Genomic DNA, 17,505 nt, shown 5'->3' on the forward strand with positions numbered 1-17,505 from the left:
TGAATTAATATGTTGAGTGCGTGATTGATATGAATAGCTAACCCCAATACTGGGATGATGGAGGAAACCATTCTTTATGTATGAGTAATTTTATTTAATTCTTTTATGACTATTTGCACTATTATGAATGGAATTATGATTTTTATTGATTATTTGTGATTTTGTATGATGATGTATGCTTAATCCATGAGATTATTGATGCATCATGCTTATGATTTACATATAATACTTACAAAATCTATGTTTGGCAAAGTAAGAGTCGATATTTGTTATCAATATAAGCTTTAATTGTCTAGAATTAATAATTGAATCGCATGAGTATAAGAATTGGTGAAATCCTGAGTCCCAGTATCTCTTGATCCTGTGAAAATTTTGTATATATTTTTGTTTTTAAATTTATTCAAGTCCGAGCATCGAATCCGTATTTATCGCAATCGAAGTACTACAACAGTGACAGGGGCAGAAGACACTTGTCTGACACGAGCAGGCATCTCAACCACCCTCATTAAACACTCTGAGCAGTATACGTGTCGATCAACCCGTGGAACGAGCGAGGATGTCTCTGCGTGATCAAGTGGAAAACGCAGACCTCTGCGTGATGGACACAAGACACTAGAAGATAAGGTTCCAACGGCCTTCAGAGATGGGTCCCACACTCTAACCCTATAAATACCCCCTCTCCACCAAGAGGAAGGGGGATCGGAAAAATCAGGAAGGAAAGGAGAGAGATTACGAGTGTAAGTTAATCCTTTAGAAGAGAAAATACATGTAAACCCAAAAGTCATTCGACTACTCTTGTAACCGTGAAGAACATAGTGAAACAACAAACCCCGTGGACGTAGGCCTTAGTGATGAACCACGTAAACCTCGGTCTTGTTTACATTAGCACTTTATATCTGTCTAACCCCATGGATCTTTACTTGTACACTTTGCTTTCTTTGTTTTTACCTATATCCCGTGCGCAAACGCCCCGCATGGAGTTGTTAGATGAGGCTGTGATAAACCTGAAGGTTTTGAGCCAAGGAATCAACACTAAGATATCATCATCACAAATCACTCTAGATTACGATGATTGGTTGTGAGCATTCGGATGCCTTCGTGATTTGTGTGTTCACAGATATAGAGTTGCAATCGCCATGGAAGCAAAATTAGAAGCCTCTCACTCTCCCCCCAGTGATTACTTCACCGAGTTCACTCCACAGAGTGAACCTATTCCGGAGTTATAGTAACCTTCTGCGGGATGGATAAAGGTTGAGGGTTCGAACCCTCGCAACTGCGGAAAAATGCTATTCTGGCAAAGCTGAGGAAACTGCAGAGAATCAGTAACTGGAAAATGTATACTATTACAACATTTTAAGCACTAAAAGAAGGATTGCTATTCTAAAATTATAAACTTATATTATAAAAAATCAAAGTTATTTCATATCAAATGCAAAAACTGCTTAAAAAAAATAAAAAAAAATGCAAACTTTTCTAAGCAACAGACAACATTTATGTCTGTCTATTATTTTCCCACCTCTTCTTTCACCTATTTCTTCCTATTTTTCTATGTTTCTATTTCCAATTTCTTTTTTTCTATATGTTTTTCATTCATAACTGAAGTGCTAAATCAGGCTGTTGTTGTTGGTCCAACAAAGGTAAGGTATTCAATTCAGTTTGGTTACCATATGTTGGCCTCCCACAGAACCCAACAAGTGCTCCCTCTGGAACTGGAAACTCCCTCTGGAAACTACCCTCCTGGTTCAATGAGCTTACCCCAGCTTGCGGGTTCTGCCAGTCCAACATGTCAATAACTTGAGGAAATGGTTTCAGTTGGTTGCATTCTGGATTTGGTTCAGAAGGAAAACCTCCTTGATTCAAATCGACTCCGTAGCCTACACCAGCTAGGTTCAGGGATTGACGCTGCCCACCCAAAGAATGTGAACTGAAGTTGCGTTGAATCCACTGAGGGGCAGAACTTGACTGCGCAGACTTTGCGCCATAGAAGACACTTGGTGCTGGTGGTCCCATTTCCTGTCTCTCTGTGCTCAAAGAGTGTGAACTGGAGCTTGCTTGAGCGGAGTTGATTCCATGTACTGCACCTTGTGCTTCCATTAGTTGCTTCACATCCCTTGAAGAGTACGGAACTGGATTTCGTCTATTCCAGTCCAAGACTGGTTGCATTGCAGCTAAACCAACAGTGCCTGGATCTGGTGCAGACATTATAAGATTCTCTCCACCAAACGAGTTTGAGCCCAAGTTCTGGTTGCCCCATTCCATTCCATGACCTACCAGAGACACATTATTTCCGTTCACAGGGGCTGGTGCAGTGCTGCCTTGATTCTTTAAAGGCTGCCAAGCAGGGCTAGGTTGATTCCATTTTGGAACTGGGTTAACTCTGTAGCTTGGCCCTGGTAGATTAATTGCTCGAGTCTCTGCAGCTCGTGCGCCTGAAGTATGTGTGCCGTTTGAGGCTTGCTTTGAATTAGCTCCCATCATGGCTCGGAAACGTGCCGAAGTATCTTCAGATATGTTATTATTTCTACCTACATATTCAGGGAGTCTAGAAACCAAGTCAGGTGATGGATTGCTGTTGCAGAGCTTGCCAGAATCTACTGCTGCCAGCCCATTGCTGTGATTTTCCACCCCATTCAATGGAAGATTAAAATCTCTAATACCAGTAGTGGGGAAATTGGAACCCATTTGAATATTGGAGTTCTGAATCTGATTCTGATTGCTACTTTCTCCTCTGAAAGAACCGTGAGAATCTGATTTTCCAGAGAAGTTTGTAGGAAGAGACTGGTATACTGGTAAACTGGATAAGCTGTTAAACAAATTCTGGGACTTTGGATTACCGAAGGTACTGATTCGACTCGGTATAGTTGGAAATGCTGGATTGTTGTTAATAACATTGAGAGTTGTAGAAAAATTGATGGCAGGACTGGGTGTGGTCGAACGACTGGGGAAGTTGTTGTAGAAATCCTGCGATTTTGGCATGTTCACGGCATTGTTTTGAAGATTCAAACTTCGTTGGTTAGATGCTGTTGCTGCAATCAGACTATTCCGAGCACCAATCTGAGATGCTAACAGTAACTTCCGGTCTGCAACTGTCTGAACCCTTTCTCCCATACCTTTCGTGTAGTTCCTTAAACTTTCCTCGTACGTAATACCTCCTTGGTTCACCTGCAAACAAGAAACATAGAACCGGAGACAATTTTCAAAAGAGGTAGAAAACTTTCCCTTATCACCTACTTGTATATGCACCTTGTTATCAATACAGTACATTGTTATATAAGAATACGTATATGATCATGCATAAACGACTTACATTCACTAGTTGTTTTGAGCTGTCATAAACTGTTGAAACAATAGATTCTTCTTGACTGATGAAATCCTTCCAGGGCTTGGCATTTCGGCGACTTTCTTCTGCAACATCTGTTTAGGGAGAGATAAGGGGAATAAACAACCACGTAATTCCTCAAATAACAAGAAAAACCTAGTATAGGTAACAGCTTATGACAAGGGCTTCCTTATGCCATATTATGTAGTAGAATTTACACATAGAGACTCTAAAAATCCCAAAGCTGGTGTCATTGACCATGTTAAAACTTAAAAGAGGGTAAAACAACATCAAATATATCTCAAAAGAGAATTCGATTAACTATTTGACCCAGAAAGGTCATGTTGTGTTCCTGATGATTACTTGCACATTCAGTAGTCACTTCTTACCCGAATCTTTTTCCTGGTGCTTTTGGGAGTGGGTTCTTCTTCCAAGACTCGAAGAACCATGTAAGGAAGGCCTACCCCTTCGAGCACCACCAGTGTTTGTGCCATTTGATCTCTCTGCTCTATTTTGAGATCCTGGTTTCCTGCCAGGTTTCGGTATTATCTCAGCCAGTACCACTTCATAGTTTCTTCGATCATTTCTCACGGCATAAAAGACCTTATGTGCTAGTACATACATGGCAAAAGCCTGGAGAAAGATAAGGTTCTCAATTATTTTGTAATAAGCGCGTAAAAGATCTCCACAATATCCATTGTTTTTTTAGTCGTAAAAGTTTCATGATTACAACATCATAAAGTTATGAAACTCTAACCTGCTTGTAGTAGAAGGTACCCTCCCCATTGAAATGCATCGCATTGGTGAATATCAACATTACATCAGTCTGTACAAGAATTCAAAGTTCTATCAGTCGCTTGACAACAAAAAACGCAATCAGGTAAGAAAAGCATAGTGCTACACTAAATTTATATGTCATACAACCACCAGATGTACAGACTCAATTATCTATCTAGTATTTTGTTCAGGGTTTTTTGCCAGTATCATTTATGCAAATAGAACTGCAGAAAGATAACGAACTGTGATAATGGTATAAACCTCAAATGTGTCTACAGATGTATACAGCCCATCATGAATCTTTGTCTTAATGGTGCTGAAATCCATTGGTACTTTAATTTGCTCATAATACCCCTCCGCCTCCTGAAGCGAGAAAATGTTTTCCATCAGAAACAGCAGGATAAGTAGATACTTAGATTGTCAGGATTTGAGAAATTAAAAAACTTAGCAGTAACATAAATACAAACCTCAGGGTCAACTGGCTGAGCAAATACTTTCTGCTTATCGCGCCTGTACAAAAAAAATATACATTCAATTTTACCTATCTGAGGGAGAATTTTAATGAAAGCGAAATTTTCTTGGAATAGCTCAAGCTTTTCTCTCTAGTTATGTTGAAGCAGTCTCAACTTTGCTAAAGTATGAAAAACCCCAAATATAAAAGACAAAATGAAGCTGGGAGAAGTAATTACTTTTCTAGTATGTCAATGATAAGTTCGAATAGACGTCGTTCAGCAGGTCGATTGATTGTAACTGGCAAGGACAAATTTGAATCTGACACAGAAAAACAATTAAATAATCAAGTGAACCCTCATTATAAAGATGCAATGTATGCCGTTTACGTCTTTGATTTAAGAAAGTAGCATACCATTATTGCTTGGAGGACCTTCAGATGAGATTGCAATTATCTGCAGTTGACATGATATTGTAATTAGAATACGAGTATGCACGAAAAACCAATATACTGGACTTACCAACAGAACCTTGAATTGTGAACATATGAAAGCTTAAATTTGTACAAAAGAAACTTCCTATTACTGCTGAACAGGACAGAATTCACAGGCACATACAACCAACAACAAGCAGAAAACTTCCTATCCGAAGCGCAGAAGCAGAAAACTCCTAACACTGGAAACTTGTTAGTTACTAACCAACAACACAACCAATAGTATGACAAAATCGAGTTCATCGACAGTCTCATGTGTCTTACTAAGACTGTAAAAAGACAGTCACAACTAAGTTATAATGAACAAATAGACAATCTGGTACAGTAAATCCAAGATACTGAAATAACATGTATACTACTGTATTCTAGATTCTAATTCTCTTTCACCCATTTGGACAAGAAAAATAAGAAGTGAACTTGAATCGAAGACAGATTAGTTCTTATATGAATAGCTTATTGTTTAGTTACTTATCAAACTTAAAATCTCCAGTACCCAAATCTCCATATGGGACATGGGTTTTTCCCCAAAAGTTTCTGCTCTAGTCCTTGTCCATTTAAGATCTTAATTAAGATCATTTCAAAAACCCAAATACAAGCACAACCCAAGTACAGCACTTCTAAATAACACAGCATTAAACAACTTTATCATATTTTTAATTTTACCCCAAAATGTAAAAACATTCTTAGTTTTGACTTCTCAACTATTTCATACTTACTTTAACTAATTAAGATTAATGATCCCATAATTCCACCAAAAATGCAAGTAAAAAACATAAAGTAGAGAGAGGGAATAAACAAATCCAAGCACACACACACCTGTTCATGGGTAAGATTAACTACCCTTTCAACAGGAATAACTGCTGCTGCAACATCTTCAACTGCTCTTAGCTTCCTCTTCCTCTTACTACTTCCTCCTCCTCTTCTTTTCCCAGTAGAAAATTCCTGACTAGAATCTGAATCCTCGAAGTAATCAATCTGTTTTCCTTTGTCTCTCTCTTGTTCTGTACCTTGACAAATCCTAGAAGCCTCTAGTGCCAAGATTCTGGCACTCCTCCTGTGCCTGACTTCCATTTTTTTTCACTTTGGAAGTAAAAACAAAATCCACCTTGAAAAATGTATTAAACATAAAACAATTAGCTGACCCATTTTTATCATTCTCTGCAGTATAACAACAGAGATTATAAGGACAAAGATCAATGATCTTTTTTTTTAGTTGCAGGTACCAACACTTTCTAGGATCTGTGACAAAAGGGTTATTGTTTTTTTATATTTCTTTCTTATAGTACCCCCTGAATGTGTACAGACACTTTACTGAAGGGGGGTTTTGTGTAGTCACATCAGAACTTGAAAATGCAACTCAGAAAAGTGATTTTTGATCGAAATAATCAAGACCCGGACAAGAAAAATGCTTTCATCAACCTCAGATTTTAGTCTGTTGATTTATTTATTTTACTAGGATTAAAAAAAATCTGAAAAATATTTTAAAAAAAAAAGACAAAGGGACTTTTAGTTTTTCTATATAGAAATTGTGGAGATTGAAATTTTTCTCTAAAACCCCATAGTTTGAGAAGAGGGTTTTAGAAGGGAGTGATGTGACTGAACTCACACTACTCCTTAGGGTGAAATGGGGTTTTGTTTGCAGAGATGAAAAAGTGATGGGAGAAAAAAAGGAGGAGTTCATGTGATTTTATTGATTTGTTTTTTACTTTTTTTCTTTTATGGCCTTTTGAGGAAAAAACAGATACGACGATTAATTGAAGAATTTTTTACTACTTTGAGAAGCTTATATTTTTCAAAATAAATTAAACATTAAAATCACTGCATGAATTTGATTAATAAATATTTCCGACGAGGATTTTTAGGGTCTGTTTTTGGACCTACAAGTTAGCGGATATGAGCGCCAAGCCGCCAACACAAATCTTTTTGGCTGTGGGACGAGTGGGAGACCCAGTTGACCGAGCTTATAAAAAACTCAGCCAAACCCAAAGCCTTGTGCAAGGGATTCATTTGCTTGGTGCAGGAAGCAAGACTCAAAACAGAAATAATAATAATAATAATAAAAAACTGCATCCAAACAAAATTGAATATTTCTCAGGCCAAAATTATATTATGTCTAAAGTGGTTTTCTCCAAAATGGACAGAGGTAAATGAAACAAAAATCAAACCTTTAGTACTAAAGCTTCATGATTTTACAAAAAATGACCATTTAACAATGAACAAATTAATTTAAGATGAACATACAAAAATTTAAAAAAGACCCACATAATAGATTTCGACATAAAGAACCAAAAAGGTGAGATAATAATTGTTGCAACGAAATGAGGTAACAACATACTACACTAAAGAAAATCAAACAAAAATCAGTTCGCATAAATACAACACAAGTGATGTTGAATTGAATTATCTTTTAAATACAAAAGGTGACTCAAAATCTCTTGTATTTGTATTGTTTAGGAGGGAGCCAAAAATTCCAAAGAAAAATAAAAATAATTGATTTTGATTGAGACAAGTGAAATGAAACTCAAGTAACAGTACAAGTAAGAAAGAACATGGAAATCACCTGTTAATATTTGGATCTAGAAACTTAAACATTGCTATTGGTATCTAGTATGAAACTCTGGTAACAGCCTCAAAAAGAAAAATAGTGGTATTACTAGTATTGTAAAACTTACTATTAGTAAAAGTTTTTGGGTAAAACCCTACTAGATCAAAAACTTAGTGCTATTACTATTATATATTTGGATAAAAACTTGTACTTCAGTGCATATGCAAAATTTGGATCAAATGCTATTTTTACTACCAAAACTATGAATAAAAGAGATAGATTCTTACAGTGATGAAAATGATAGTAGTTTTCTCGTGATCTTTCAAACAAGTAATGAACACTGACTGAATTGCACTACTTTTTTTTTTACTCAGAGAAGCAATGAACTTCGACTGAAACTCCTATGAGAAAATTTTATGTGATGATGCACAATCTCTGGTAGATCCCCAATTTATAGATTTTAGTGTAACGTCGTCAACATACCAATTTAGCGAGCAATTAATGTATTTTTTTTCTTATTTGGCCTCTCCTTCATTGGTACAGTCGCCTCAAGGATTCTGTAATAAATTTCGGGTAGGTTGGCTTCATCGTAAAAAACAGCAAAAATGGCATAAGTCTCCAACCGTTGGGACGAACACGTGTGTGGTAGTAATTTCTTTCGTAACTATAGAAGAGAAAAATTAATGAGAGAATATTGTAGAATCTTAGTGTAACAGTTGGCATCACAATGTTGAGGACACGGGTGACGTAATCCAGTACCATGTAACGCTCGATTTGAATATGACATAGTAAGAAAGTAATTTTTACCGCAACGTTGCGAAATTTAAGCATAAATAGCACAACACAAGGCATAATATCTTTGTTGTTCAAAATTGGGTTGTTTTGTATGCATGCATCTCCTTGGTACATATCCATGAAGTTGACGGGTTCAAGAGTTGATTTTTATTTTGTTGCGGATGTATATGGTGTACCTAGTATACATTTCAACTTCTGTTTCTAGCTCTCCAATATCTGGACTTCATAATTGTATGGAGCTGAATCAATGCTACTACTTATGGATCAGAAAATTGTGTCGAGTTATAGAGAAATGCTAGTACATTGGATTACGCCTGACATGTTTTCCATATTCTTTTTTATTTTTCATGAAAATCTTATTCATATGTTACTTATATAACCTGAGTAAGAATTTATTCTGAATGAATCAAAGACTACAAGGAAGTAGGTCATATGAACGAGAAAAGCGGAACACACGTAATGTCTAACCTTTTACCAAGGTTTTGGTTTATTTGGATGTATATTATATCTTGCAAAGTCAGCTAGTAAAGGGGGTTACTTCGAGTTTAGTAATATTGTAGGATCATAGAAATCCATACATGATACACCATTCAAAACTAAGTGTATTCATGAAATAATTTTGATGCTCCAACTTTAGAATGTTTCTTATGTTAGACCACCTCTCGGTCAAACTTACAAGTTTTGGTATGTCAAGCTTGTTGTTAATGTTAGTTGCGCAAAACTATATCTTGATTTATAATCTAGGATTAATGCATAGTAGTCTCATAATATGATTAATGCATAGTAGCTGGGTACAAGAATTTACAGAATGACCGTTGAAGATTGAAAATTGAAAAAAAAACGAAGATATATGTGATTTCATCAACAAAAGAGTGTGAGACTGAATATCCTATCTACCTATTATTTCTACCTTTCTATCTACTGAGAAATGTTGTATGGCTTTAGTATAATTGGTGAATCATAAAGAAGAATTTCAAGTTCAAACTTATACTTGATTAATCTCAACACATGATTCCAAGCAATGGATATTCTTAGGATTATCGTTTTTGAGGTTGAGAACAATTTATTGTTCAAGAAACTATGACTGCGAATTTATATGTGTTAGACTTTATGTTGGTCTAGCAACAAATCAGTTTGGATTAAGTTAATCATGTTTTAGCTTAAGGTAGTCATGTTTTTGGTTAATCTAGATTAATGCTAAGTTGGATTACAGTCATCAGCTTAGGTGTCCAGTTGTTCACCTAGTGAGGTGTCAACCAACTAATGATGGACAGGTTGGTTGACACATAGCTGTGACTCAGCCCTCTTCTATCTTATTATACATATGTATTTTTCTGATAATCCATTAACTAAGAAATGAGAGGAAATAGAAGTAGAAGCTAAGTCATGTACTTGTTTTTGTTTTATATGTTTTACTTCTTTCTTCTTAATATGTGTTTTTGTGTATTATATTCTTGATGTGTATCTTACTGTTATGCTAATGATAGAGATATATTCAGCTAATAAAGTGGTTACTTGATTGTTCTGCATAGTTTCTCAGATATAGGAGAGTGTGTTTAAACTAGGCTTAATGGACGTTTGAGTATATGGGTTAATCATAATCATGTTTAAGCCTAAATTATAATGATTATGAAGCTGAAATTCCAACATTCTACTTATATTTTCCATAGTTTTTCATGTTCTTCAATTAGGGTATATGCAGTTTTCTGTTTTGGTCAAGTTACTTATGGAGTTTATTGCTAATAGCATGATAAATTTCGTTTTTATTTCTATTGTTATTTGAGTTGTATAATTCTTCATCTATGATGGAAAAAGTTAACATATGAAAGTGATCATTATGATGCTATTATGTCGTTGTGATTTTGGTTTGTTGATGTTAAAGATGGTAGCATGATTTATTTGCTGTAATCATGAAAGTTTTAACCGTAATCGATGTCCTCCTTATGAAATCAGCAGATATGTGAACGTTTCAGTTTTCGAAGTTTAAACTCTACTGTTTTGTAACCTATTAAGTGGTTATTATCTTGAATGATTAATGAACCGATGTTAAGGAATAAATGGTATTTACTTGACTTTGTGAGATTGTCCGCCTCTGAAGCCGCTGACTGGTTTGATGCTTACGTGGCACAGAAAATAAGGGATTAACTAAAGTGGTAGGAGAATCACTCAATTTAATTGTGAGACAAATTTGTCTTATTGATGCTTCTGTTCTTCGTAAGGGTCATGTTGTTTGTATGGTTGATGTTTTTAGCAGAAATTTTAGTAACAGAGGATGATGCAAGCACCCAAGCACAAACGCGTGCCAAGATTTTAACTTGATAGAGTGGGAGTATTATGGATGGTGCATATGGAGCATGTGAAGTTGTTGGAGCGTTTCCATATCAGGTCCTTGCAATGCCATCCGGATTGCTATTTGCTTTTACATGGAAAAACTGATACCATGGGGTTATTTGTGTTCATACTGAAGCGCACAAAAAATGGTAGCATCAAAGGTTACAAGTGGCAGTATTATATTGAAATTTAATGAAGTTGTTGGACTTGTTCTGTTCCGGGATTTTTGGGTCTCATTGGCGGTGTGCTATACTAAAGAACAAGAAAGTTTATGAACTTACTTCCTTAGAACACATGTAAAACATTGTTCCATAGGATGAAATCCTCACCTTATACTCATACATAATCACAATAGCACTCAAATGATTATGGCGATGTCTTATCTACAAAGTTTAATGGTTAAGCAACAAACCTCGTATTTTATTCCTTAATACTATGTCTATCTAGAGTTCAAATATGCTTCGCAGTTTTGTTTTCAATATGCACGACTTGAAAGATACTTAGGGAATGAAACATTTCAAGTCAAATATCACTAACCTCAAGTGGAAGGATGATTTTTGTCGTTGTATCTCCTTGCTTCTTCACATCTTCAGGTCTTCGCAATACTTGTAATGTCTCATATCCTAATACTTTCAAGCTAACTTATACGAAGTTGACTCTAGTACATAATCAAACGACTCTTAACATGAGTTTTGATTCACTAAAATATAACAACCAAACTTTACATACCAACGCTTGGTGGGTTCAACCGAGCTATGCTCTAACAATCTCCCCCTTTGTCAATTTTAGTGACAAAACTCTTACATCATATGGATAAACAAATTACAAGAATTCATTACACATACGCTTGATTCCCGAATTCAACAACACATTAAACTGCTTATATTCAATCCTCGAAAATATCGCTGTTGACATTATAATAACAAAGAAAAAGAGTAATAGATTTGTTAAACCGCACGTCTTTGTTATAGCAATTCATATGACATGTTACTCCCCCTTAGTCTGTGCTTTCACTCTTTCGTTTAGATAAAAAGTTTAAGCACCAATGTTCTTTTCCTCAGCGATACCAATCAATATGAAATCAATGCAGTATCACTTGTTTACTCCATATATTTCTCCCCCTTTTTGTCACAAAATGACAAAGAAACGAAAAAATAAAGGACAACACGAAAAGAATCTTACAAATCTCAAAATAGACTTGTGACCTGTAGAATTAGGCACGAGGGTTCCACACATCATGTTCTGATAACCAATATCAAAACCGAAACTACAAGTAGTTTTATTTTGATATGTTACCAAGGAAACAATTTTCCGAAACAATTTTTCCAATTTAGTTTAGCAAACCAAAAACCTACTAAGCACCTTAGTTCCTTTGCTAAACCGATTGTTCAAAAACAACCGCTTAATTCGATAAGATCAAAATAAAGATAACTCTATTTTTCTCATCAGGTTCTAATTATCCATAAACTTAGACCTTTCAATTTTAAACAAGACAAGTACTAGGTTAGTTAACTAGCATTTCTTGTTAAGGCATTCGATTAGACTTGAATAACTGAAACCTCACTTCGATAATTCTAACTAAGGTCAGAATTAACTTAGTTTCTCTTATTCGGAATCGAATTGGACTAAACAACTCATCTCGTAATCCTTTTATTTCGTTAAGCCATAAATAATTCATACAAACCAACATAAATCAACTTGCATAATTATTCACCTCAACCGGAAGCAATTGAAACAACATTAGCATTAAAACACAGCAATTGCACCGAAATTTTGTAAGCCTAAACAATTGATACCACACAATAAAGCAAGATAACAATAGTTTTTCTTAACCGGAACCAATTGAATCACACACATCCACACACACATCATGGAATAAACATCAATTGTACCGAAATTTTGTTAAGCAAAAGCAATAAATATATATAGTATAAACTCAGGCTTTTCTTAAACAGGAAAACAATTAACTAACAAGATTGTTACCTCGAATTTCGCATCCACTTCTCCAATATGATTGCGTCTTCGTCCAGGGGGAATTGATATCGAAATATCATTATGTTTTCATCCTTATGCAAAAACAAAAGAATAACAACAACCAACCTCTACCAGAGAAAGGTTGAAAATCGGTTTTAACAATTGCAAGCAAAAGTTGAAAACCGTCGAAACACATATGCTTTTATGCTCAACCAAAATCGATTCAACATATTGTGACTTTTTCGCATATTGTTTCTACCAAAACCCATCATGATTCTTTGATAAATACTACCAACATGGACTAGAACTTAATCCTACTAAATCAAAAAGTCACCCAAACCACAAGGGTTCATAACATATGAGATCGAATATTAAGGTAGTAAAACCGAAATCAAACTTCCCATAAACATACATAGCAATAATATAAAAGCATTCAAGCACATGCTATGTAAACCGAAAACTATCACAAGAAAAATTATAAATCAAATAACTTTATTCATAATTAAGATAGTTTTTATTCATAATAGACTTTATTGAAATAAATCAAAAACTACTGTCTATTTTTCCTTTCTTTTTCTTGAAGACAAGTTAGGCTCCATTTGTTTGAACCTCTGAATCCTCAGATTATTCTTCTTGTTCTCCTTTAAGAAACTCATTATTAATTGATACGATTGGTGGGCCCGGAGATGTGTATAATTTAAGCGAAATGAAAACGGGCCTACAGTAATACCGCAAGTGCACGGTCGTCAGTTGTAGCTCGTGCAAGTACGGGTCGATCCACAGAGATCGGGTGTGTTTGGTGTGTTTCTAGCTATTTGGGCTCTAAATTGCTATTGTTGGGCTTTGATTCTCCTTTGAGTAAATTGGGTCTAATGGGTTTGTTTTTAACAATGAAATGAACTGAGCTTGGGCTCAGTTGGTCTTTGAAATGTACTAGGCTTTGGGCCTTTGATTGAGTTCAGGCTTTTGGTCTCTGAATTAGGCTTTTGATTAAGCCCACAGTTGACTGAATTGGGCTTTGGTTTGAGCTGGGCCTGTGGTCTTTCAACAATTTACAATGGATTTTGGTCTTAGAAACTGGGCTTGGTTTAGCTAGGCCTTTGGGCTTCACTGAATTGAACTTGGGCTCAGTTGCAGCAGCGCAGCAGAGTGGAAGGAAAAGGCAGCAGTAGAAGGGTAATGCAGGCTGCTCAGGGAAGCATAACAGGGCAAAAGGATGGGAGGAAGAAAAACAGTGGCCAATGGCCAAAGATGGAAGCAAAACAGAAAACAAAAGAACAGCCAAGAACTAAACAAAGCAAATACTAGACAGCAAAGAAAGATGACAATACAAACCAAGGCCTAAGGCCAAGGGCAGGGATGTGGAGATAGCTAAGGAAAATGAATAAGAAAAGAAACAAAGCCAAGTCAATGGCTCTAGGCATTCTTCCAGAGTGGGAAGAGAACTAGCTTGCTCATTGTCACTAGTGAGCACTAGTTTCTCCCACTACTCAATCAACTCAGTGCATCCTAAGCATACAAATGGAATGGAAAGAGAATTAGCTTGCTATGAGCACTAATTTCTCCCATTGCACAATCAAATCAATGCTTCAAAGCTCTAACCTAGCATTCCACTTCTTGACAGTGAATTAAAACAACAGTGAACTAAACATGGCACTAACAGTGAACTAACATTAAGCACAAAACTAAACATTAAACACAAAACTGACATAACAGTGAACTAACATTAAACACAAAACCAAATTGAAATTAGAAACAACGAAATTATAGAACATAAATTAAATGAACATGGAATTAAACATGAGATAAAACAGAAATTGAAAATTAACTAAATTGAAATTGAAATTTAAAATTAAACATTAACAGAACTTCACGGTCCTGGACACTGGCTAGTCCAGCATAAAGTTTTACAACAACACCCACAAGGCTATTTATAGTCCACAACACTCAATTAGGGTTCTACAAGTTTCCCCCAAATCAGTCAAAATTAGGGTTAGATATTTTACCTAATTTGATGTGATAACTCCCAATTCTTCTCGACCCATGCTTCCATTTGTACTCCTTTACCTCTCCACGCCTCCAATTGCTCTCCTAACTTACCAATTTTTCACACGTTAGGGTTTTGAGAAAAACGTATAAAAATGGGAAATTAGGTGGCTAGATAGGTTGTAATGATGGTAGTGGAGATGGGTTATGGTGCTTGGTTGATTTGAGAGGATGGTGGTGGTTGAGGTGGTGGTTGAGCGGGGCAGGGTAAGGTGGCGGACATGGCAGGAGCAGAGCTCGACTGCTCGAAGGAGGAAGATGAGACTTGGGTAAGGTCTGTTTGGTTTGATGGGTATAGGGTTAGGTTGTTTGAGTGTGAGGCGGCCCATCATATTTCGATGTCTTGCGATGCTTAGCCGTGGGGTGTGGAGATGGTAGGTAGATCGGGCGGTAATGCGGAGGCAATCGAGGAGCGACCGTCGGATGAAGGGATACAACGAAACGAACGGTGCTAGATTAGGTTAGGTGTTGTAGTGTAAGGCGGAGATATCAAACTTTGATGAACAGCAAGGGAGCAACCGTTGGATTCAACTATCATCTAATCTGAAGGCTTGGAATTTCAGCGCTGTGGTGCTTGGCAGAGACTTCAGATTTTGATGATCTATGAAGGAGCGACCGTCAGATGCTTCTGAGAACTGATCTGATGGCTGAGAACGGAGGCGTTTTTGTGTGTAGAAAATGAGGTTGTGCGCACCATTCTTCGCGGCTTCCTTGCGTGATTTCTCCCGGCTTTTCACTACTTTTCTGCTCTTTTTGCTCCGCGACTCATCCGAACTTTATTTATTACCTAAAAATGCAAAATTAATTAATAAAAATATTTATTCTTGAAAACAATGAAAATACAGAATATGGGATAAAATGTAGAATTAATGCACAAAAGATGAGTTAAATGCCAACAAAAAGGGATAAATATATACATTATTTGGCACTCATCAAATACCCCCAAACCTGAATTTTACTTGTCCTCAAGTAAAACAGAACTAAGGAAATCTTAACTATACCACTGTCGCTGGTCTCTCGAATGCATTTAGCGTATGCACTAAGCCTTTTAAACCACTAAGTGTCCCTAGTGGACGAGTGAAGTCTCGTGAAGGTTTACCAGAGGTGTGCCTACAAAGTTCTAGGTCAAAATATAAGCTCAGATTCCATCAAATGTGACATGTGCAAGTCAGTTTAAGCTCACAGCAAAATGGAGATGTCAATCTAGCTATCGAAGGCACAATCCTAGCACTGATAACAAAAAAAGACATGTGATAAGAGTGTAAAGTGTATCTACACATGTGTAAAGAAAGATCTGAAGTTATGACTACTAATCACCAAGAGATAGTTTCTCAGGCTAAGAACTGAGGTCGAAATCTAGCTAGCTGTCCGGACTTTACGAGAATTGTGAATGAGTTGGAGGTATTTCACAATTACTCGCGTTGTACATCAATGGCATACACCCTTCCTTGCTTATTACAATGAAACACAAAAGATGACTATTTACATGACTCTTATTTACATTGACTACTCTCTTTTATTTTTGGAACAAGAGATGATGGAATTGATAAATACTTGATTTTTTTATTTTTCTGATATTTTTTCTCTTTTTTTTTTGAATATATACATTGGTTTTTTTTTTTTTTTTTTTTTTTTTTTTTTTTTTTTTTTTTAAGAGTAAACACTTTTGATACAAACAAAAGGAAACAAAAATTACATGACACTTTGCAAGAGGTAGCCCTTTTTGATGCACCCAGTTAAATTCGATGGTTGTCTTTCTTAATGTAACCTCCACCTTCTATCCCAACCAACCAAAGAACAAGCTAGTCAAGTTTCGTTCAGTATTCTAAAGTGATTGGCAATCGTAACTTCCTATCAAACACCTTGAAGATCGAGGCCATACATGTATTGGTAGATCGTGCGCGTGCAAATTTCTTATCACTATGTGAATTGTGCTAGAATCAGGGTGCCTAAATATCTAGACTAAGACTCCTAATAAAAATACATATTTGCACAAGAGTCAACATTTCAAGGTAAATGAGCTCCATTTTTATGATTTTTCTAATTTTTTAATTTTTTTGAATTTGATTTTTCAATTTTTTTGGAATTTTTCAATTTTTTCAAAAAGAAGAAGGAGTTCGTTTTCAATTATGGCAAATTATCATGGTATCTACTCTATACCCCCAAACCTAAACTAAACATTGTCCTCAATGTTTCAAAATATGGAAAGAATTAAAATGCAACATATGGAAAGGGACATGCTGAGTAGAGTAAAAGGAGAGAGAATACCCGATTTCGGCGAAAGCAGAATTAAAACTCCGTTATTCAAGGCAAAAATCCAACATATTTCAGCCGAGATCATATTGGATTAGCAAAATATATACAAAAGGAACAAAAGGGTTTTTAAGAAATTTTATCTACTGGATTATATACAAAAAAATCACCATACACCAAAAGTCTAAAGAGTTGAGGATCAACCCAAAAGAAAAAGTGTAGAGACATGGAAAGTTTCAAAACACTAAAATTGGACTTAAATGGGAGAAAAATAAAACTTTTTTTTTTTTTTTTTAACAAAGAAAATAAAATTTGGTTTTTGAATGGGAGCAAAAGAAAATTTTGGTTTTTTTTTTTTTTTTTTTTTTTTTTTTTTTTTTTATTTAGAAAAAGAAAATAAAATTTGGTTTTTGAATGGGGCAAAGGAAATTTTTGGTTTTTTTTTTTTTTTTTTTTAACAAAGAAAATAAAATTTGGTTTTTGAATGGGAGCAAAAGAAAATTTTGGTTTTTTTTTTTTTTT

The 17,505-nt window shown here is 35.6% G+C and overlaps 1 protein-coding gene across 2 annotated transcripts; it reads right to left on the reverse strand.

The window, feature by feature from the left end:
- Positions 1-1,383: 1,383 nt before the first annotated feature.
- LOC113321549 lies at positions 1,384-7,947 on the reverse strand. Of its 2 annotated transcripts, XM_026569446.1 has the most exons (10): positions 7,872-7,947; positions 5,856-6,144; positions 4,962-5,001; positions 4,786-4,867; positions 4,564-4,606; positions 4,358-4,459; positions 4,077-4,145; positions 3,709-3,952; positions 3,308-3,414; positions 1,384-3,162 (listed from the first exon to the last, which is right to left on the reverse strand). In XM_026569446.1, the coding sequence occupies exons 2-10, from the start codon at positions 6,108-6,110 to the stop codon at positions 1,591-1,593; spliced, it is 2,514 nt and encodes an 837-aa protein (XP_026425231.1). In that variant the 5' UTR covers positions 6,111-6,144; positions 7,872-7,947; the 3' UTR covers positions 1,384-1,590. The 2 variants fall into 2 exon arrangements, with proteins under 2 accessions (XP_026425231.1, XP_026425230.1); XM_026569445.1 differs by lacking the exon at positions 7,872-7,947 and having other exon boundaries at positions 5,856-6,680.
- Between the last annotated feature and the right edge of the window lie 9,558 nt (positions 7,948-17,505).

The sequence above is a fragment of the Papaver somniferum genome, chromosome 11 (genome assembly GCF_003573695.1).
Source record: "Papaver somniferum cultivar HN1 chromosome 11, ASM357369v1, whole genome shotgun sequence".
NCBI classification, from domain to species: Eukaryota; Viridiplantae; Streptophyta; class Magnoliopsida; order Ranunculales; family Papaveraceae; genus Papaver; species Papaver somniferum.